This window comes from Procambarus clarkii, chromosome 86 (genome assembly GCF_040958095.1).
Source record: "Procambarus clarkii isolate CNS0578487 chromosome 86, FALCON_Pclarkii_2.0, whole genome shotgun sequence".
NCBI lineage: Eukaryota > Metazoa > Arthropoda > Malacostraca > Decapoda > Cambaridae > Procambarus > Procambarus clarkii.
In genome coordinates this window covers 18,299,402-18,322,298 of record NC_091235.1, presented here as the reverse complement: position 1 = coordinate 18,322,298, position 22,897 = coordinate 18,299,402, and the positions used below count along the sequence as shown (strand labels likewise).

The following is a 22,897-nucleotide window of genomic DNA, read 5'->3' as shown; positions in this document are numbered from 1 at the left end:
GCGAGCCCGTAGTAGACTTACCTGGCACAGGAGCGGCGCTGTCTGGTGTTCTAACCGCGCTTCCTGTGTCAATACATAGTCTTCCTAAGCCGACTATTGACCTTCATCAGGATGCAACACGCAACAGTTATCCAACGTCCGCGGGAACCTATTTACTGCTAGGTTATCAGGAGCATCAGGTGAAAGGAAACGTGTCCCACAGTTGCTCTCCTGCTTGGGGATTGCACCCTCGAACATGAGTTGAGGACGTAGGCCACTGTGAGACGAAAGCCAGCAGCAATAGCATCCACGGCTGGCCTGTGATGCTGAGCGGCCGGGGATAAATCTCTACAACCGAAGGGAAGCTGACGAAGACTCTGAGACAGACACAAAAACAGCAAGAAAGTTAAACAATGAAAAGGGACGAGAGAAGGGATCTGACACAGGAGACGGCGTCTGACACAGGAGACGGCGTCTGACACAGGAGACAGCATCTGACACAGGAGACAGACAGCATCTGACACAGGAGACGGCGTCTGACACAGGAGACGGCGTTTGACACAGGAGACAGACAGCATCTGACACAGGAGACGGCGTCTGACACACAGGAGAGAACAAGGTATTGCAGGGCTCCATGACACACAGGGGAGTGTGGTATCACGACGATGCTCAGGTGTGTTGTGGGAGCGCTTCCCAGGCCCTCTGGCAGCGCCAAATTATGACCTTTGCCTGTGGCTGGATGCTGAGGCCACTCTCACCCTCCGCTTCCTGTGGGAGGATGCTGGGTTACTCTCACTCTCCTCTCCCTGTGGCTGGATGCTGCGCCACTTTCTTCCTCCCACAGATGCAATGAAAAGGATGATATGAGACGCAGGTGTGTATGAGACGCAGGTGTGTATGTGACGCAGGTATGTATGAGAAGCAGATGTCATACGTGACTATCTAGGTTCTGGAGTACATAGAAACGCACATAACAGAACATCTTTCGTTCCAAATCATCACCATCGTCTGCTGAACAAAATATATATTTTCTTAAATTGTAAATATTTGATTTTCTAAGACTATTCTAGGATAGAAAAGCAGGCGGTTTAATTACCAAACTACCTAAGTACCACTTTGTGAGGTTAGATGTCGCCAGTGAACACTGAACAAAGTTCAGCGCCAAGGATTATCAAGCACTTGAGTTTCCACTTGCGAAACCTGTATATCTTTCATCAATCATGACGGCTTTATTTACATATATTACACAGTTGATGAGCTCCGAAGCGTGACGAGGTTGTCTATAACAATAATAACCCTGGGTTGTGAAATGTTATACTTCGTAAACTGTTTAATAATACCGACTAAGCCGCCATACTCGAGGAAAGATGCACAGGTTTCGTCAGTGGATACATAAATGTGTGACGAGTCCTGATTATGGTCTCCAAGGGGTTGATAATGTGTCACGTAGCATCAGTTTTAACACATATTTCACTGTGCCCTGGACACAGGTCGGCCCTGGACACAGGACGGCCCTGGACACAGGTCGGCCCTGGTCCCAGGTCGGCCCTGGACACAGGTCGGCCCTGGTCACAGGTCGGCCCTGGACACAGGTCGGCTCTGGACACAGGTCGGCCCTGGACACAGGTCGGCCCTGGACACAGGACGGCCCTGGACACAGGTCGGCCCTGGACACAGGTCGGCCCAGGACACAGGTCGGCCCAGGACACAGGTGGGACCCCCAGCACCACAACAGACCCCAACACTTGCCCTCAGCGACTCCTGCATTATGGTAATAAGTCGCTAAACGCTGTCTTCCTGCTCCCCAGAAACCTGGGAAAGATTTCCCCAGGCATTTACCCAACTACTTCTTCATGCAGGCCGGCGTTCAATCCCCGACCGTCCAAGTGGTTGGGCACCATTCCTTCCCATCCCAAATCCTTTTCCTGACCCCTTCCCAAGTGGTATATAGTTGTAATGACTTGAAGCTTTCTCCTGATAGTTCCCTTCCTTGTAGGATTAGAGTAGGCTATTTTGAATCTAAGGTTTGATTTGGTTAGCTGGGCTGGGTTATTGTGATGGGTTGAGTTGGGTTAAGTTTGTTTACGTAGGATTTTGGGTTTGTTGTTTTTTTACTTGGGTTAGAATGGGCTGGGTTAGTTTGGGATGGATTAGGTCAAGATTTTCAACACCGTCGCCAAACTATCTTAGGTATGATTACAAATCATACCTCATTATTCATCACAGATTTTTAATTATGAATTACGAACATAGTTCGTAAAGGGAAAGAAGGGGCCCTTTTACGAACTATGCCAGAGAGAGATATTGACAAAGCTGTCTTAGACGAAGACGCAAAGATTTACAGCGCTAAGTCGACCAGGTACCCAGGTACCTGTCTACGGGAACCTGTCTACGACGCCACACTGTAGACCAGGAACCTGTCAATACCGTAAGGAATGATGATGGGTGCCCTGGTGACCCCCCCCCCTCGGGAATGCTCATTTAATGAAAGAGAGAGAGAGAGAGAGAGAGAGAGAGAGAGAGAGAGAGAGAGAGAGAGAGAGAGAGAGAGAGAGAGAGAGAGAGAGAGCGAGAGAGCGAGAGAGCGAGAGAGCGAGAGAGAGAGAGAGAGAGAGAGAGAGAGAGAGAGAGAGAGAGAGAGAGAGAGAGAGAGAGAGAGCGAGAGAGAGCGAGAGAGAGCGAGAGAGAGCGAGAGAGAGCGAGAGAGAGCGAGAGAGAGAGAGAGCGAGAGAGAGCGAGCGAGAGAGAGAGAGAGAGAGAGAGAGAGAGAGAGAGAGAGAGAGAGAGAGAGAGAGAGAGAGAGAGAGAGAGAGAGAGAGAGAGAGAGAGGGAGAGAGAGGAGGGAGGGGGGGGTACATGCCAGCAGGCCCACCCCAGATGTACAGACCAACAGCCGAGCTGTACAACACTAGTCGTGGTCTTCTCCTCATCCTCCATAAACTGTGAAGTTGTAAACCATGAAGAATTCCAGTCTATCTCTACCATTGTACTCCACCCTCCCCCCCCCCTCCCTCGTGCGGCCTCCAAGCTGGGGTACACCATCTTAGGATAGGAGTCCTATCTATCCCATGCTCGGCACAGCGACGCTCTCGCTTCTTGCAGGGTCGGGGTTCGATTCCCGATGGTCCAAGGGGGTTAATATGGGCATCATTCCATCACTCCGTCCTTATGTCCCAGTTCCCTAGTCCTCATTACCTTTCCATGTGCTATGTTGCCATACTGGCTTAGCGCTTTCTCCTCATAATTACCTTTAGGTAATTATGAGGAGAAAGCGAGAATTATAATTAGCTGTCACGGGCTGCTTCCTGGGGGTGGAGGCCTGGTCGAGGACCGGGCCGCGGGGACACTAAAGCCCCGAAATCATCTCAAGATAACCTTCCCTCACAGTTATTAGGAACAGCCTCGTCTCAACACATAGATGAATGGATTCACTCTAAGATGTCTCAGTTTCTTACCTGGAGTAATCAGGAGTTATAAATTTATGGGAATTCATATTTAATATGTATAGTTGTATGTGACCCATATACGTGACGTATGGTCCTATATTCCTCAACTTGAAAAATGACACATGTGTGTAATCACAATCGACTTGAGAATGGTCCAGGACGGACCGAAACGTCGTCGTCTCTTCACCTTCTAGTGTGTGGTCTGGTCAACATACTTCAGCCACGTCATTGTGACTCCTCGCCTGTATATTTCCTTAGGTTGGACTCCAGTTCCAGCACGGGAGACATCTCCCGTCACGCAGGGTGCAGTCGCACCTCCACAGATCTCCAGTATCAGTTCTTGATACTGGTAATGGCTCAAAAGGACCACCTCTTACGGGCTATTCTGTGCCACCTCTTGGGTGGCTTAATCTTCATCAATCAATCAATCCAGCTCCAAGACTCTTAACAAGGATCCCACCCAGGTGTACCGGTTCCAATATTCTGTGTCAGCGACTAATTAACGGTTCTTCCACCTCTGCCCCTGGTCTCACCTTCCCTGCCCCTGAGCCCACCTTCCCTGCCCATTAGTCCCTTCCTGGTGTTCCAAGTCCTCGCCTCTCCCATGCCCCTGGTCACCTGGCCCGCGACACGCGCTATTCATCAGCCCAACATTCCTCTTGTTAATCTTCTATAACGACCCGAAAAGCCTTAAAACTCATCTCAATAGGTGTTTTGAGAGAGTTGTTCCGTGGCTCCCTGATATCCTGACACCCTCATGTCCAGTGTCTCACGGTATGTCGGAGGAGACACACACGTGGTTCGAAAATTTAGAACTTATCATATGAGGAGGTGATAGATAGAATGATGGGGGTCACAAACTACAGTTTCCAGCAAGTTTCTTTACGACTGTGGTACTGGGGAAGGCAGTCACCCATTTGTCCTCTCTCTCTGTCTCTCTCTCTCTCTCTCTGTCTCTCTCTCTCTCTCTCTCTCTCTCTCTCTCTCTCTCTCTCTCTCTCTCTCTCTCTCTCTCTCTCTCTCTCTCTCTCTCTCTCTCTCTCTCTTCCATCTTTCTCTCTCTCTATGTCTATGTCTCTGTCTTTGTCTCTCTCTCTGGTGTCCTGCATCTTCACTTTGTAATCCTGGATGGTTGAACGACGGTCTCGCTTCATGCGGGTCGGCGTTCAATCTCCGACCGTCCAAATTGGTTAGACACTATTCATATTCCCCCGTCCCATCCCAAAACCTTATCCTGGCCCCCTCCTAGTGCTATGTAGTCGTAATGGCTTGGCGCTTTCCCCCCTTACGGGCTATTCATGCCCGTGCCACCTCTTGGGTGGCTTAATCTTCATCAATCAATCAATGGGAACGACCAGTTACATGTTACATACGATATGGTTTCACAAAAAATCTGAAATTATAGAAAAAAAACAATTGCTCTCTCATTAACATAAAAAAAACAGCTTCCACGAACCTATCACCCGATTTTCGCGCCCAAAAAAGCCTCTGCTGCCAGCGCATATCACCCTGTCATACACGCCTGCATTTTATTAATGAATATATTAAATGGTGCTCGAATTCTCATTACACAGGCAGCCCAGATAAGCTTGGCGGGACATCAGCAAATGTTAGGCCATCAGTATTTGTCAGTCTCCCCCCCTCTGGACCCTCCGTTTTCTGTTCCAAACGGCAATTTGTTGAGTTTAAAACAACGAATATTATATTCAACATTTTGTCAAAATGTGACATTTGTTTATTCTGTTAGTAACTATTTTATTTGTTGTGCATTGTGGATATTTGTTTGTACTTGTTTGTGCGTTCTGAGTTAATAATTATTTCTGTAAGGGCATTGTAATGTTACAATGATTCCAATATTGTACCGTCCCTTGATCCCAATATCGTACCTCCCATGACAAAAACATTGTACCGTACTATGATCCCAAATCTCACACAGGCTTCTCGGTAACCACTGATACAACTAACAGGTATTCCGAGTACCATTCAGAACATATGTGTCAACATACCACATGTATTATGTGTCAACATACCACATGTATTAGCATGTATCACCGGAGGTTAAAGTTAGTGGATTCTGGTACATAATTACTCGAAAGGTCACTTGTTTACTTGAACACTTGGTGTGTGTGAGTGTGAGTGTGAGTGTGAGTGTGAGTGTGTGTGTGTGTGTGTGTGTGTGTGTGTGTGTGTGTGTGTGTGTGTGTGTGTGTGTGTGTGTGTTTGTGTGTGTGTTCAATGCCAGGCTAGAACCAGTTCCAACAAGCTGGCCCTCTAAGCTCAAACTGACGGAGAACGCTGAACAGGAGGTTGAACAATTTATGGATTGATGTCCTGTCAATCCTCCCTTGCCTGATTTCGATCCAGGGAGAAGTGACTGGGCGCCAGACCATAACTGTTCAACCAGCGGTAAATTGGGCGCTAGGTTGTTAACCGATTGGCAGATAAAAAGAGAAGATAAAGGAAAGCTGTAAGCCTGCCAGCATGAGCCAAAGTCGTCTGCTACTGTACCCATTTGTGTAAAGTTTAACCACATGTGACGAATTAGAGAATGTTCAACGCGTTTTCGGCTTAATTCGCCTTCATCAGAGCAAGATACAGAGTAACACTATTTTTGCTTCTAACTATCCCAGTTGTAAATCATTTGATAACGTCTAAATCATTCCATAACGTTTAAATCATTCGATTCGCCTGGCCCATACAATCTAAAACGCCCAATTTCGCTGTCAAAATGCTTCAATGGCTAAAACAACACCTGAAACTCAGAAGGTAACAAGTACTAGACTGATCTATTCTAGAGAACTCCTAACTGTAATCTATAGGTCACGGAATCTATAATCTATATCTATAATCTGTAATCAATATCTTTAGCAAAGAGGAAACGGACTTCCCAAACTGTTAAATGACACGGAAATTGTAAGCCTTGTCGGCTCACAACCGACTGGTCCTGGGTTTGAGTCCTCGGCAGGGCGAGGCGTTTATAGGCACGTGTCCGAACACCCGATGCCTCTGTTCACCTAGCAGTAAATGGGTACCCGGAGGATCAGTCGACTATTGTGTCAATACCTTGGGAGGGCAATCAACCACAAAAAGACGGGACCAAAGAGCCGAAGCTCAACCCCCGCAAGCACAACTAGCCGACAAGTAGGTGGGAACATTTCATCACAACATTCAACACAAGCTGACGAACACCATCAGGAGAAGTCAGCTCCGCTCCTGTGCCAGGTAAGTTACGGGGTCACCATAGCCCGTGTTACTTGCCCCGCTCCTGTGCCAGGTAAGTTACGGGGTCACCATAGCCCGTGTTACTTGCCCCGCTCCTGTGCCAGGTAAGTTACGGGCTCACCATAGCCCGTGCTACTTGGAACTTGTTTCGGGTAGCTGAATCTATAACAACATCAGGGAACATAGTTACTTTGTGTTCCAGATAGTGCTATACTCTAGAGTATATCTTGAACAAAATTAAAAACAAAATGAGGGACGTCACAAGCATAGTGTTCTTCCTCTGCACGACAAGGCGAATTATTACTATTGTCCGTTAGGTCAGTCGAGAACTTTTGAGTCAGCCTTCACATCGTAACCGTCAAAGAAAATGGAATTTGTGATCAAATACTGAAAACGTCACCATTTTTGTTTAATGGTAAACTGAAGGAAAGTTGTCATATCTTTATAAACCACGAATTTTTCCAGGTATAACAGCCTTCACTATTAAAGATATAGAAACCTTCCATTTATTATATAAGATATTAGGCTCACAAACGATTGATTCCGAGTTCGTTATCCGCTCTGGACGAAATGTTTGGACACGATTCTATTCAACTAACAGTAAAACAGTTCTGCCCGAAACCCTTTGCGTAATAGTGGCTTTAGGCATTGTATGTACTAGCTCTATCTATAAATTCATTAATATCTGTATCCCCCTTTGTATGTATGTATTTTACCTAAATAAACATTTGAATTTTGAATTTGAATTAAATATGTGCCTCTAGTTCCTTCGAAGAATGTGAATCGGAATTTATCTGATTTCAGTTACCCTTTGTAAGGCATTATTAATGATGTTGACGGATCAATAATGATCCGTGGAAGGGCTTAATTTATGCAATCTCCCTGCACCGTTGGAGATTACCTCCTTCCAAATTACAATCGCCCCCATCCCATCCAGGAAACTAATTAAGATGAGCCCAATAAGCTTCGTCTTGAGGTAGAGCACAACGTCTTAAGCCGAGCTGATGGCTTACAGAGCGCTCCCAAAGCATATATAGTGACGGTTCCCCACATCACTCCGGTGGGGCTGTTGGAAGTGCAGTTGTGACAATGGAGTCCGTCCTCTGAATGTTTCCCAACGTCAAGAAACCGTCGTTATCTTGAGGTTATCTTGAGATGATTTCGGGGCTTTAGTGTCCCCGCGACCCGGTCCTCCACCAGGCCTCCACCCCCAGGAAGCAGCCCGTGACAGCTGACTAACACCCAGGTACCTATTTTACTGCTAGGTAACAGGGGCACAGGGTGAAAGAAACTCTGCCCATTGTTTCTCGCCGGCGGCCTAGGACCACAGGATTACAAGTCCAGCGTGCTGTCCGCTCAGCCGACCGGCTCTAGGTACCTAAGTCTCCCTATCCTAACCTACCAGAGGACCCACAACTGAAAACGGGACATTATGTCAATTTCGCGAGTCGCTACCATTTTCTTGTACGACAATTTGTGGCCTTATGTAACGCATACGAACGAAAAACGACGTTCTTTGTAGGAGACCTGTCGCTCCATGACGTAACTTCAGCTTGACGTACGAAAAGCTGTAAATAAACGTAGCAGTTTACACCTGTTGCTGATGAGTGTAACAACTGTAAACTCTCACCAATACTGTTCGTACACTCTACCTTACAATATGCAAGAACTGACAGCTAACTTGATCAATGATACTCCCAAACATATGTACAAATATTTCATCGAAACTTATATTACGCCAAATGCTTATTGTTGGTTAATACCCGGAGTTTTCCTATTGTAGATAGTCCATATACTCCTGTTTACACTGTGCTCTTAAGGAACTGGATACATGTGAACACAATCATGTGTGTCCAGTTGCTGTACATATGTGATTGTGTAGCCTCCATGCAGTGACCATCCAGAGGGCAGGCGTGAGCTCCACAATCAGTTCATTAAACACACACACACTACACACACACACACACACACACACATACACACACACACACAGGTGGAGGCCAAGACCGTCAGTAGTTTCAAAGCGTTATATGACAAAGAGTGCTGGGAAGATGGGACACCACGAGCGTAGCTCTCATCCTGTAACTACACTTAGGTAATTACACACACACACACACACACACACACACACACACACACACACACACACACACACACACACACACACACACACACACACACACACACACTACACACACACACTACACACTCCCACACCCACCACCTCGCTCAATGGCTAATGCGCAGCTCTCTACACATTCCAGTCCTTACCCGTCACCCTACACCCACTCCTTCCCCCCCCCACCCAACCCCATCCCTAGCCTCCCTCCTATCCTAAGCACAGCCCATACTGCCCAACCCCATCCACCCACACACCCTAAGCACAATAAGCACTACTCACTATCTTGCCCCGGATCCGTGGACCAATCAGCGTTCTCCCAGACAAACTCTGCCCATCCACTTGAACCACTCAGACATAATGCTCATTATATTGTTATTAATGTTAGCCCAGGCTAATTATTCCCGTGGCGGAGCCGCCTTGGGAAGTTGTTTATCTTACGAGAAAACGCAGGTTCGAGTCCACTGTCGTGCTCCAAGGAGAGTTTCAAAGATATGTCAGGTCATTGAGAGGTGCTCGAGAACGACAACCCCGCCACTATTCTGGTCTCTGTTGCAGATTCGCAACTTGCAATACAGTTGCATTTACAATACAATACTTGCATTTGTCTTATTAAAATAATGCAATACCTGTTAAGTATTATACAAGTCACCAAAAAGATTAACGACACAAATACACTCTCTGACAACGACACAAAAATATCTTAAGTAAATATTACTGAAATACTTAATCTTTGATTTTATAATTCCCGTATAATTCGATATTTTCACGTGTTTATAATCTTTATCATCTTATACTGCCACTCGGTCTGTATTTACTATTTTGTAAATATACTTATTATTGTAATTATTTTTATTACAACCAGTCAGTGTTCAATGAAACTGTCATGTCTTGGAGAGTGACAATTGGCGAGGCTTATAATAACTATCATCATTATTGCTGCTGCTATAATTGTTTTTATCAAATGTATATGTACATTGTACATGCATATTGAACACTGAGTTAATGATATGAGGTAATTATAAATGCTTAGGCAATTATGAATAAATCTACTGAGAGAGAGAGAGAGAGAGAGAGAGAGAGAGAGAGAGAGAGAGACAGACAGACAGAAACTAAGAATTTTCCCCAAACTACCATTAAAATAACTCAATACATGTCGCTGGGCAAACAACGGAGCCAACCCCTAAAGCAGTTATGTTATCACAATCCCACATGTGTAGTTACAGTACCACATGTGTTATCATAGTACCACATGTGTTATCACAATATCACATGTGCTCAATTCATGAGAGCTGGTAGCTGAGTTTCCAGTCTCATTACTCACGCGTTTTGAAGCTGCTTGGGAACTGTCATAGCTGAGTTGCTGACGAAGGGAACTCTGTGCTTTACGGTGGGACAAGCGTTCGAGGCGGTACAGGTTAGCTAGACGAACATGGCACGTCTTGTGTTTACAAGAAACGTTCCTGGCTGTAGAGAAGTATATAAACGTTCATGACTGTAGTTTTTCTATGAATTGAGGCTTAAATATTTATATCTATCAAAGACAGTTCCACTCCTGGTTTACAAAAACAGTTCCATTCCTGGTTTACAAAAGTTCCACTCCTGATTTACAAACGTTTCACTCCTGGTTTACAAAAAGTTCCACTCCTGGTTTACAAAAACAGTTGAGCACTTGATAAAGCACCATCGCTCGTGGATCGAAACTTCAGACCAAATGGACCTGAACTACTGCTATAAACTACAGATATATGGACCAACAACAGTTAACAGTAAAAAGTTTACCGAAAAAACAACGTTACGTTGAAAACAACAACAAAAAACATTATATATATATAATATATATATATATATATATATATATATATATATATATATATATATATATATATATATATATATATTATATATCAAGAGATCCATAACCTTTAAGCACCTTTTTGCATTATTATTTTTGTATCAACCCATGTATATCTTGTAACCATCAAATGCATAATAAAGCACAAAAAATATTCAAGGAAGGGGGTGGTAGGAGAAAAGCACACAGAAACTGTATTGGAGGGGATCTAAACATTCCCTCTAATGCGTTATGCGTGGTTTCCTCCGAGGCTATGGGTCCCCCTTCTTCCAGCTAGAGGTGGTACTCCCTTCCTATGTTTAAAAAAAAAAAAAAAAAAAAAAAAAAAAAATATATATATATATATATATATATATATATATATATATATATATATATATATATATATATATATATATATATATATATATATATGTCGTACCTAATAGCCAGAACGCACTTCTCAGCCTACTATTCAAGGCCCGATTTGCCTAATAAGCCAAGTTTTCATGAATTAATGTTTTTTCGTCTACCTAACCTACCTAACCTAACCTAACCTAGCTTTTTTTGGCTACCTAACCTAACCTTACCTATAAATATAGGTTAGGTTAGGTTAGGTAGGGTTGGTTAGGTTCGGTCATATATCTACGTTAATTTTAACTCCAATAAAAAAAAATTGACCTCATACATAGAGAAAAGGGTTGCTTTATCATTTCATAAGAAAAAAATTATAGTAAATATATTAATTCAGGAAAACTTGGCTTATTAGGCAAATCGGGCCTTGAATAGTAGGCTGAGAAGTGAGTTCTGGCTACTAGGTACGACATATATATATATATATATATATATATATTAAGTGTACGCTGGATATATCAATAACCATCATATTTACATTTACAATTTTGAATCGAATTAGCTTTAACGACGTTTACTCCTACCTTATTCCATTTAATTGCAACTCTGACACTGAAAAAGTTCTTTCTAACACTCATTTCTAGTTCTGGTTATCGTCTGTGATACCTCGTTCTGTTATTCCAAGCTCTGAACACTGCTGCTTTGTCTACCTTGTCAGTTTCCCTTAGAATTTGATATGTTGTTATCATGTTCTCCTTATCTCTCCATTCTTTCAGTGTGGTAAGGTCCAGTTCGCTCAGTCTTTCCTCATAGCTCAATCCCTTTAGTTCAGGAATGTGTGTGTGTGTGTATACGTGTGTGTACCTAAAGGATCGAGCTTCTCTCAAGATCCACATCTCGAACCCTTACTAGTTTATGGCAACGATTATATTATCTTGCACTCCTATCATATTTACAATCAAAATTGTGCATTACGAATTTCAACAAATGTTCCTTTCACTTTTCCATTTATATGCGTCTGCGGACAAGTTTATTATGATATCTGAAGCTTATAAAACAATTTTATCCTTGGCTTCCCAACCCATTTATTACTTAAAGTAGTAATCTGTAAATTAAGTAAATACAGGTGGATTACATATTACATAACCGTCTCAATAATGAGTTTTTAATAAGATTTCTTCCAGCACCTCAGGTACAGGGCGGGTGTCTAGGAGACTACAGGTGTTTCCTCTCTAGACCGCGACACCTAATTGCTGCGACAGGAAACTAATCTCTCTCTCTCTGGGGTTCTTGGCTTTCTTAATGAGATCAGGGAATGAGATTCAGGGAAAGGGCAAAGGGATGATAGGGGAGGAGCAAGGGGGTGATAGGGGAGGAGCAAGAGGGTGATAGGGGAGGAGCAAGAGGGTGATAGGGGAGGAGCAAGAGGGTGATAGGGGAGGAGCAAGAGGGTGATACTGTCTTGTGTGGAGCGAACAGGTATAGGACATGACTGTAATCGTTGGTGTAGTCCTGTACACACACACACACCATACTGGAGCCCTCAGTCCTGTACACACACGCCACACTGGAGCCCTCAGAGTCCAATACACAACATCAAATTTATGGTAATTATTCAACCATCCAATTCAGGCATGAAAACAACAATCGGTCCTGACTAGTATTGTGAGGAGAGAGGAGGAGCGCCAACCCCACCATTGTCTTCTTGAGTAGAATAGCAGAGGACAGGGGCTAGGTAGGGAAGGATGTGGAGGAGGGGGTAGGGGAAGAATGGAGTGGTAGGGAGGACTGGAGTGGAATGGAGGACTGGAAAATGGAACAGAAGAGTGGAAGAGGGGAATTGGGAGAGGGAAGTGGAGCCAACACCCATCACTGGAATGGCAAAAGTAGAGGGTTGATCAGCAGCATCAACAGGTGGAGGTGTGGGCAGTGTGTTATGTGGGGGCGGGGTGCCATGTGTGGGCGGGGTGCCATGTGTGGGCGGAGTGCCATGTGTGGGCGGAGTGCCATGCAGGGGTGGCTGTCGTCGTGGTTCACTAACGACTCGGCGCCAATGCGTCTACAGCAATATCATACGCCACGCTTCAGACAGAGACAGACAGACGGACAGACACACAGACAGACAGAGAAGACACTCCTCTACCTCACAAAGCTTGCCGCCGACGATAAAAACGACGAAAAATCGCAATAGACAAAAATGATTACCTGGACAAACTAAATTAATTACCAAGTGGTTAATAAGAGTCAGGAGGGAGTGGGACATGATTGCAGCATACAAAATTCCCACTGGAATAGCCAGGGGAAAACAAGAGAATATTTGATATGAATATAACACAAACGAGGGGACACACGTGAGAACCAACACAAGGATCTTCACAATAATTTGTCTAAGCATTAAGGAACTACAATAAAAGATATCACAGTGGAAGGCCACACAGCTTAGACGAACTCAAATGTAGATACCACAGCACCCAAATCGTCCTCGAATTTGTGTTGAAAGACGGAGCCCAAGAAATCAAATTCAACTCCTAGAAGCTCAGCTAGATGGTGAAAGAACCTTTTCGTTTTCTCCAACAAATATGTTTTCTTGGTGCATCTCAAGACGTCTGAAAGCATTTCTTTAGCTTAAGACTTGTAAAGAGGAGGAACGGGCGGGGGACGGACTAGGTCGCTCAGGCAAACTCCATACACAGTTTGAAAAGAAAATATGACACGAGTTTTGAGGAGAATGAATCATTGCATTTATCGACCGGTGCATGGAAAGGCGGGGCTTAGGAGCTAGGAGAGTGCATCCAGATGACCATGCAAGCGAGCGCGTACAAACACACACCTCTGCAGTTGAGAGGCGGGACCAAAGAGCCAGAGCTCAACCCCCGCAAGCACAATTAGGTAAGTACACACACACACACGCACTCAGGGGGGGCCGGTAGCTGAGTGGACAGGACGCTGGACGCGTGATCCTGTGGTCCCGGGTTCGATTCCAGGCGCCGGCGAGAAACAACGGAAAGAGTTTCTTTCATCTTGATGCCTCTGTTACCTAGCAGTAAATAGGTACCTGGGAGTTAGTCAGCTGTCACGGACTGCTTCCTGGGGTGTGTGTGGGGGTGTAAAAAAAAGTAGTTAGTAACAGTTGACTGACAGTTGAGAGGCAGGGCGAAAGAGCAGAGCTCAACCCCCACAAACACAACTAGGTGAGTACAGAGAAAGTCCTCACGGTCGAGCGAACAGCGTTCGGGATTTGCAATCCAGCGGCGGCGCGAGTTCGGTTCCCGAACGAGGTAGAAACAAATGGGCAGAGTTTCTTTCACCCGACGCCTCTATTCACGTAGCAGTACATAAGTATCTGAGAGTTAATCACAAACAGCAGCAGCTTCCTGCTCTCTGTGTTTGTGTGAGAGAGAAATATATGTAGTTGATAATGCAGAGAAAAATAGGTCGGGAGTCAGTACATTAGACAACCGACGGTTCGAAAAGTGGGGTCCAAGAGCTCGATCCTGCAGGTATAAATAGTGAATACAAATAATAAACACACAACCATATCTTCCCCCCCTACACAGACAGACAGACACACACCTATTTTAACAGCATAACCTAATGGTTCCAACAGGTGTTGGTCGAATACCAATACACAATAAAGGATCACTCGGCCAATATACACAAGCCTCCACCTACTACACAGGCCAATAAAAACTCACCCATCCCCCACCTGTATAATGAAAATAAAAAACTGTGTAAAATTAACCAGCTGGAGCGGATGGGCGTATTTCCTGGCCACTCTTCCAACCCAATTCTCGCCCTCCGCTCTGCTGCTCACTCTTAAAGTTTAATGAGAAAGCCTACACACTGGCAGATTCACGAAGCAGTTACGCAAGCACTTACGAACCTGTACATCTTTTCTCAATCTTTGACGGCTTTGTTTACAATTATTAAACAACTGAGCTCCGCAGCACCAGGAGGCTGTTTATAACAATAACAACAGAAATCAGATATATTAGAAATAACGTATATTTAAATCATTAAAAGTAGAAATATAGTGTTATATAATGAACAAATGGAATACACTAGGAAGCAAAGTGGTGGAGGACATCCCAAGAGCTGAAGCTCAACCTCAACATGCTCAATTAGTTGAGACCAAGCCGCCATGACAGGTGTCCATCTCTTCTCAAAGGCCTTCCCGTTTACCATCGAATTCCGGCAGCATTCCTCTCCTGAGGGCCGGCCAGGGCCAGACCTTACATCCTCTTCCGGCCCCTGCTGCTTCCCTTCCCACCCCGGCCAGTGAGCGCGCTGGTCACGCACACCCCCACCCCTCACCCGTCAACGGGTGCCACCGCCCTCACCCGTCGACGGGTGCCACCGCCCACACCCGTCGACGGGTGCCACCACCCACACACCCGTCAACAGGTGCCACCGCCCACACACCCGTCAACAGGTGCCACCGCCCACAAACCCGTCAACAAATGCCACCACCCTCACTCTACAACTCTAAGCCTACCTTCACTCATCCCCCCCCCTCATATTCACCCACTTAATTCCCTCCATCCGCCGACACGCCCACGCCCACCCACACCCCCCACCCAGTCCCGCCCACACCCACAAGCGCGCCCGTCAACAAACGCCCTCCCACTGGTCCGTTGACGCCCACCTGTCTGCTGATACGTGAAATCCCTTACACGTGCATACGGGCAACTAGGCCTAGTAGGCAGATCATACAGATCTAGGCCTAGTAGGCAGGGCATACAGATCTAGTTCCAGTGCTAACATACTTCAACAAGTGATATATCAGCTCGTTCTCTTAAGCTAGCTGTCACTTCCTAACAAATCCGACCTAACCTAACCAGAAACGTATAAACCCAAGCAACCCACCTAACCTATCGAGTCCGTTGCATAGAAAACGTGGATATGAGTCGTAACTCTACGTCACTGGGACTCTTTAAGATCCCTAATTCAACCCCACCCGACCTGACTCGACCCAACGAAAATGTTAGATACAATTTTCTGTTTTATATATATATAATGCACAAAGTATGACGTCACTATGAAGTCATAATCTCATTCTTTGGTTTTCAATTCAATTGTCAACAAATCAACAATCTTCTCTGGCCCATCATAATCTATCCATCTCTGTCCAGCTCTATCTCTCCCTTTCCACATCACCATTCTTTCCCCATCCATGCACTAAGATCACATCCCCATCCTACCTACCTCTCCTGCTTTCTCTCTCTCTCTCATTTTCCCTCAAACACGCAGCAACCATTTTCACAAAGCCTCATCACGTCATATTCTTTACATACTCACCCTTCCCCTACACCCTACACCCGTATGAACCCAAGTTCAGAGTTTCTTTCACCCTATGCCCCTGTTACCTAGCAGTAAAATAGGTACCTGGGTGTTAGTCAGCTGTCACGGGCTGCTTCCTGGGGGTGGAGGCCTAGTCGAGGACCGGGCCACGGGGATACTAAAAAGCCCCGAAATCATCTCAAGATAACCTCAAGATCTCAAGATAACGCCTCCCTACACCCTACACTCCTCTGATCCTTACTATGACACCCTATGTCACCTCCCATTCACATCCCAACACCTCTAGAATTGCTACACTCCCGTAAACCTCATTACATATTCATCCACCACATCATCCAATATCTAACATCACATCCACCTCCATCCAGAGCCGCATCCAACACCCAATCTGGAGCAAGAGCCCTCGAGAAGTGGATACAAGAGTAAAATGTAAACTGTGTCACTTTAGACTTACCGAGACGTCGGCTACCAGCCTGGACGACATCTTAATTCTTCTTCCATTTCTGCTTATAATAGTATTCTCAGAGCACTAGTATTGCCATCTTCAACTAGCACGTCTTGGTGTGTGTGTGTGTCAGGGGTCAGTTACCGCGAGAGGTCACAGGCTAGCAAGTCTATTACTAGCCAAGTTTTATTTCTAGTGCTTCAGGTAGCTATAGAGGATGTCGTATGGCAGGTGTTACTAGTAGGAGTTCTTTACTAGTATCTCAAGTAACACGTGTCCGAGTTAACAATCACTTCAGTATCTGGCTACACAGTAATTACTTATAAGCACTTCACTCGATGTAAACAATAACACGAAAGCTTGCTGGGATGAAGCCGTCAGAGAAGCAACTAACGTCGGCACTAAAGTTTGATCCAAACTCTTAAGGTTATAGTGAAACAGTTACCTTAAAGTATGCGACACACTCAACGCGCCAGCGACAGTCTTCACCCAGGTGCTGACTGTGTCACACACAGTCACAGAAACACGTGGCAAAGCACACGCACCAAAAAAAAAAAAAAATTGAAATGATTTTTCTGGGTTTAAAATCAAGATTGATTATACAACTTCTCCGGTTATATCTTGGTGTTGACTGCCTGTGGGATGTACAGGCTTGGCTAGAGAGGGACGGACGGAGGGAGGAGGGTTGACACGAGCAGTAGTGGGACCAGACCACTGGGGCCGCGCATGCTGCACCCAGCTGTGACAGTGACAGACTGAGAGCTCCGGTTGTTCCTCCCAGCTCATCCTCCCTCTCCCAGGCCGGGAGGGAAGGGGAGGGAGGGAGGGAGGGAGGGAGTGAGGGAAGGGAGGGGGTGATCCCCAGCGCATGCACTTACCTAGTTGTGCTTGCAGGGGGTTGAGCTTTGGTTCTTTGGTCCCGCCTCTCGACCGTCAATCAACTGATGTACAGATTCCTGAGCCAACTGGGTTCTATCATATCTACATTTGAAACTGTGTATGGAGTCAGTCTCCACCAGATCACTGCCTAGTGCATTCCACATTAGCTTACCTAGATGTGCTTACGTATCAGTGACAGGTGGGGGGGGAGGGGGAATGATGTCTGTGACCAGTCTGTATTAGGGTGTTTGCTTGGTGGTGCTTCTGGCACTCTTCTGCCGTTGACAAATGCAAGGCAGAAACACCAGGCGCGCTACCAACCACTCGGGAACTCTAACTCTAACAACGGTTGACCATAAATGAGGCAGAAAGCAAGGCCTACGCACCAAATACTCCACCACAATCCCATACAACCACCAACACCACCTCCAACACAGCCACCAACACCACCTCCAACACCCGTTTGCCCCGTGTCGGACAATTACTACAGATCACCCACCAATTCCACAACAGGATGCCCCGCCCTACCACAAGGTCCTTCATTCATCCATTATCACTAGTTCCTACTACCACCAAACGACACCAAACGACGGACTATATTGCGTCCGTCTCCGACTGGTCGCACCGTCCTTCGAAGTCAACAGCGAGCCTCGCCGCACATCGCCAGCGGCGTCTCCAGGAGTGACATAGTTACCGCTGGAAGCAGTGACAACAGTGTGTGAGAGGCGGGAACCCGCCAGTCATTACCGCCAAACGTAGCCTACAGTGAAAGTGTCATTTTCCAGCTACGCCCCCAAAATTTCCAGCAAATGGCAACCAGCCATACGAACAAAAGAAATATTTAGGAAAGTGGCGAAATAAGTTTCGAATACCAGATAGGAGGAGGAGGATGGAGGTGCCAGGGAAGGATGTTTTTGTTTTTTTATATCGCGGAGGATATCGAGAAGAATAGAACCCCCGAGTTGGGAGCAGGAATTGGGTGGTGGCCGTAATGATGGCGGATTCACGGCCCACAAGAGCCACCAGGCCGCCAGCACACACCAGCACTCCCGCCACCACCGCCCCGACATTAAACAACCTTCACCAAGACTTCCAGGATAAGAACATACAGGTGTGTGTGGAAGACACCCGTAATTCTGTGAGATGAATACGTGGGACTCCCAGGCGAAGTACAGAACACGTGGGACTCCCAGGCGAAGTACAGAACACCACGTGGGACTCCCAGGCGAAGTACAGAACGCGTGGGACTCCCAGGCGAAGTACAGAACACCACGTGGGACTCCCAGGCGAAGTACAGAACACGTGGGACTCCCAGGCGAAGCACAGAACACGTGGGACTCCCAGGCGAAGCACAGAACACGTGGGACTCCCAGGCGAAGCACAGAACACGTGGGACTCCCAGGCGAAGCACAGAACACCACATGGGACTCCCAGACGAAGCACAGAACACGTGGGACTCCCAGGCGAAGTACAGAACACGTGGGACTCCCAGGCGAAGTACAGAACGCGTGGGACTCCCAGGCGAAGCACAGAACACGTGGGACTCCCAGGCGAAGCACAGAACACGTGGGACTCCCAGGCGAAGCACAGAACACGTGGGACTCCCAGGCGAAGCACAGAACACGTGGGACTCCCAGGCGAAGCACAGAACACGTGGGACTCCCAGGCGAAGCACAGAACACGTGGGACTCCCAGGCGAAGTACAGAACGCGTGGGACTCCCAGGCGAAGCACAGAACACGTGGGACTCCCAGGCGAAGCACAGAACACGTGGGACTCCCAGGCGAAGCACAGAACACGTGGGACTCCCAGGCGAAGCACAGAACATCACGTGGGACTCCCAGGCGAAGCACAGAACATCACGTGGGACTCCCAGGCGAAGTACAGAATGCGTGGGACTCCCAGAAGAAGCACAGAACACCACGTGGGACTCCCAGGCGAAGCACAGAACACGTGGGACTCCCAGGCGAAGCACAGAACACGTGGAACTCCCAGGCGAAGCACAGAGGAACACGTATCGATGAACAACTATTCCCTGAGGCACGGAGGAACCGATATGGAAGAGGAATCCGATATACCACGCAGAAGAGATATATGGAAGGTCCTTCGAAGAGTATCTATAGAGCAACCACGTTAATAAATTAGGAGAAAATGTGGAAGAACAACAAGGCGTAGTCAGGAGAGCAAAACACTTGTTGGTATAGTAATGAGGAGCAGGTGTGGAGGAAGGAGATATTACTTGCAGGAAGACGCTGGATACTCCATGTAGGGCGGAACAGGTAATCAAGGAACACTAATTACACCGCTGGGGGGAAGAGGGCTGATAGAACACCCACCTGAACATGGAGAAATAGGTACGGAAGAAGCAGCAACAACGACAAGATCAAACAAGTATGGAGGAACCACAGTCAGGATTCAACAAGGCATTTATCCATCTTGCAGGCGATGAGTCACAATAACGTGGCTAAAGTAAGTTGACCAGACCACACACTAGAAGGTGAAGGGACGACGACGTTTCGGTCCGTCCTGGACCATTCTCAAATCGATCGACTTGAGAATGGTCCAGGACGGACCGAAACGTCACCGTCCCTTCACCTTCTAGTGTGTGGTCTGGTCAACATTTATCCATCCTCTTACGAAACCTGTACATCTCTCAACAATCAATGTGGCTTTGTTTACATTTATTAAACATCTTACGAGGTTGGAAACTACACAACCCAAAGTTATTATTGTTATAAACAACCTCGTAGTGGTTCAGAGCTCGTAAACTTCTCAATAAACGTAAACAAAGCCGCCAACATCGCGGAAAGATGTACAGGTTTCGCAAGTGGACGAGTACATCCTCTCCCACCTACAGCAGACAGACTAACATGTACAGCAGACGACGTTGACGACAGCCAACCTCCCCGCAAGAAACACAAGCAATCTAATAACAGTAATGCATATAATTAAACACTAATTACACGTCATAAATTGTCTGATTGTGTGATTCAAGTCTAATACTGGAGATGGTCCAGTGTGCATCTCAGCGTGAGACAACGCTGCTCCTTGCTTTCTTGACAGTATACAATACCTTCTGCGTCCTCACTTATAGTCAACAATGCAAGTTCAATGGTGTTGAACTCTTGGATAAAAACATAAAGAGTTAGGAGGAGAGCAAAGGAAAGGGACGATAAGGGATGATGCTGCATGATGATGATGATGCTTTATTTGCTGCATCATCATCATCATCATCATCATCATCATCATCATCATCATCATCATCATCATCATCATCATCATCATCATCAGCAGCAGCAGCTTAACAGCAAACATATCCAGCGACAATACAAATGACAGCAGCCACGTCAAGTTACAAGAGCAGCAGCTGAACTGACAGCATCAGTTGCAGCATTAACTAAAGCAGCAGAGCCAGCAGCAGCAGTATTAGAGGCAGGTACTAGCAGCACCAGCAGACAGCAGTGCCAGCATACAAAAGCAGACGAGGCATCGACAACAAACGACCCGAGAAGATAAGAGAAAAAGGATAAATTACAGAATTTCAGGACAAGAGAATATTTCAAGGAAAGATTACAAATAACAAGACGGAAGTCTACAAGCAGCGACGCGCGTGATGAGTCTACCGACCCGTTAATCAACCTACTTGTGCTTGTGGCAAATGGGTTCTAGTTCTTGGGTTCCGCATTAAAACTATCGATCGCCAGGAAGAACAACCATGTGTTCCACAAGCCTACATGAATTGAACATGTATCCCTCTGGCTCATATCTGTTTCCAAGCCTCTACATGGAGAGACAAAAGAGAGGACCTGCTGCATGGGTGACAGCTTCTCTACCATATCAACCTACCCTGGCTTTGTGCCCTGGAGAGGTCACTTCAGACCACCAACCAGAGCACAACTCCATAGTCTCCTGAGACTGATGGATGCCTACCACAGGTCCTCGCGTTATATTCAACTGTCTCTATATCACAGATTATTTGTGTTCGCTAAGATGAGGTTGCCTCTGGATCTCTTTTTCTAGTGATGAATGACTCTGGTTAGCTGAGTCTGTCTCCATATCCCAAGTCCCTCAACCAGCGCTGATTCTATACTGAACTCCCTCGCTCCAGGTATTCCCATGCTCTTATTATTATCATTCTTCTCCTGGTATTCTTTCTCCATGTCTTATTCTTATTGGTGTCGTACGACGGGTTCAGCTTTGAAGACTTCTGGGAGCTATTTTTTTTTAAGTTTTGATTGGTACAATTCTTTATTGCTTTGAGTTGGTTCAGTTTGTCCCCAGTTTGTTCATGTGATCGCTTCAGTGTGCACTGTCCTAGGTGCACTCACCTAGATGTGCTTGCAGGGTCAAGTCTCAGCTCTTAATTCAGCATTCGTGTGCTTATTTAACAGAACTTCCATTCCATTCATAATGGTATGTGTGTCTGTGTGAAATACAAAGTGAGGGATAAAGGTGGATCTCGATAAAATGTGCGATATAAAGGAGAGGAAGAGAAGACAAAGAAGAAGAGAAGAGGAGACAGACGAAGGGTTAGTAAGAAGAGTTACACATGCAGGACGGGAAAACTGGCGCGAACAAGCGGGTCAGGTATTTCCTGAATCACACCTCTACTACTCATGCGAGGAGTCTCCTCTACTCTACTCTCTTCTCTTCTCTCTCTCTCATTCTCTCTCTCTTATTTTCTCTCTCTCTCTCTCTCATTCTCTCTCTCTTATTTTCTCTCTCTCTTATTCTCTCTCTCTCTCTCTCTCTCTCTCTCTCTCTCTCTCTCTCTCTCTCTCTCTCTCTCTCTCTCTCCTACGACTGTTCATGCCTTTTCCTTTGACTTATTATTATTGCTCTACTACGCTCAACCACTTGTGATGGACGGTAGAGCGACGGTCTCGCTTCATGCGGGTTGCTGTTCAATCCCCCAAACCAAGTGGTTTGACACCATTCCTCACCCCTCCCCCCCCGTCCCATACCAAAGCCTTATAGTGATCCCTTTCAAGTACCATTCAGTCGTAATGGCTTGACGATTTCTCCTGATAGTTCACCCCCCCTTCCCTATTGCTCTCCTGTTGACACTTTAGTCTCTCTGATACTTTCTCTCTTACTCTTGTACTGAATCACCGCCGCCACCACCATCACTACCACCATCACCACCACACTACTCATCACCACCCACAGCAGGGGTAAGGTGTGAGGTGGTAGAGGAAGGTATTAGGTGGCAGAGGAAGGTGTAAGGTGACAGTTGACTTGTGTGTCACATGTAGGGTGCAGGTGGCAGGTCTGACACATGTAGGGTGCAGGTGGCAGGTCTGACACATGTAGGGTGCA

The 22,897-nt window shown here is 46.3% G+C and overlaps 1 protein-coding gene across 1 annotated transcript in view; it reads right to left on the bottom strand.

The window, feature by feature from the left end:
* Positions 1-22,897, bottom strand: part of LOC123767944 (uncharacterized) — a 276,215-nt gene that overhangs the window by 76,097 nt on the left and 177,221 nt on the right. Inside the window, exons 18-19 of the mRNA XM_069316973.1 lie at positions 20,750-20,878; positions 10,016-10,233 (exon numbers count right to left, since the gene is read on the bottom strand). Coding sequence (XP_069173074.1) covers positions 10,016-10,233; positions 20,750-20,878 — 347 coding nt within the window. The remainder of the gene's footprint in view (positions 1-10,015; positions 10,234-20,749; positions 20,879-22,897) is intronic.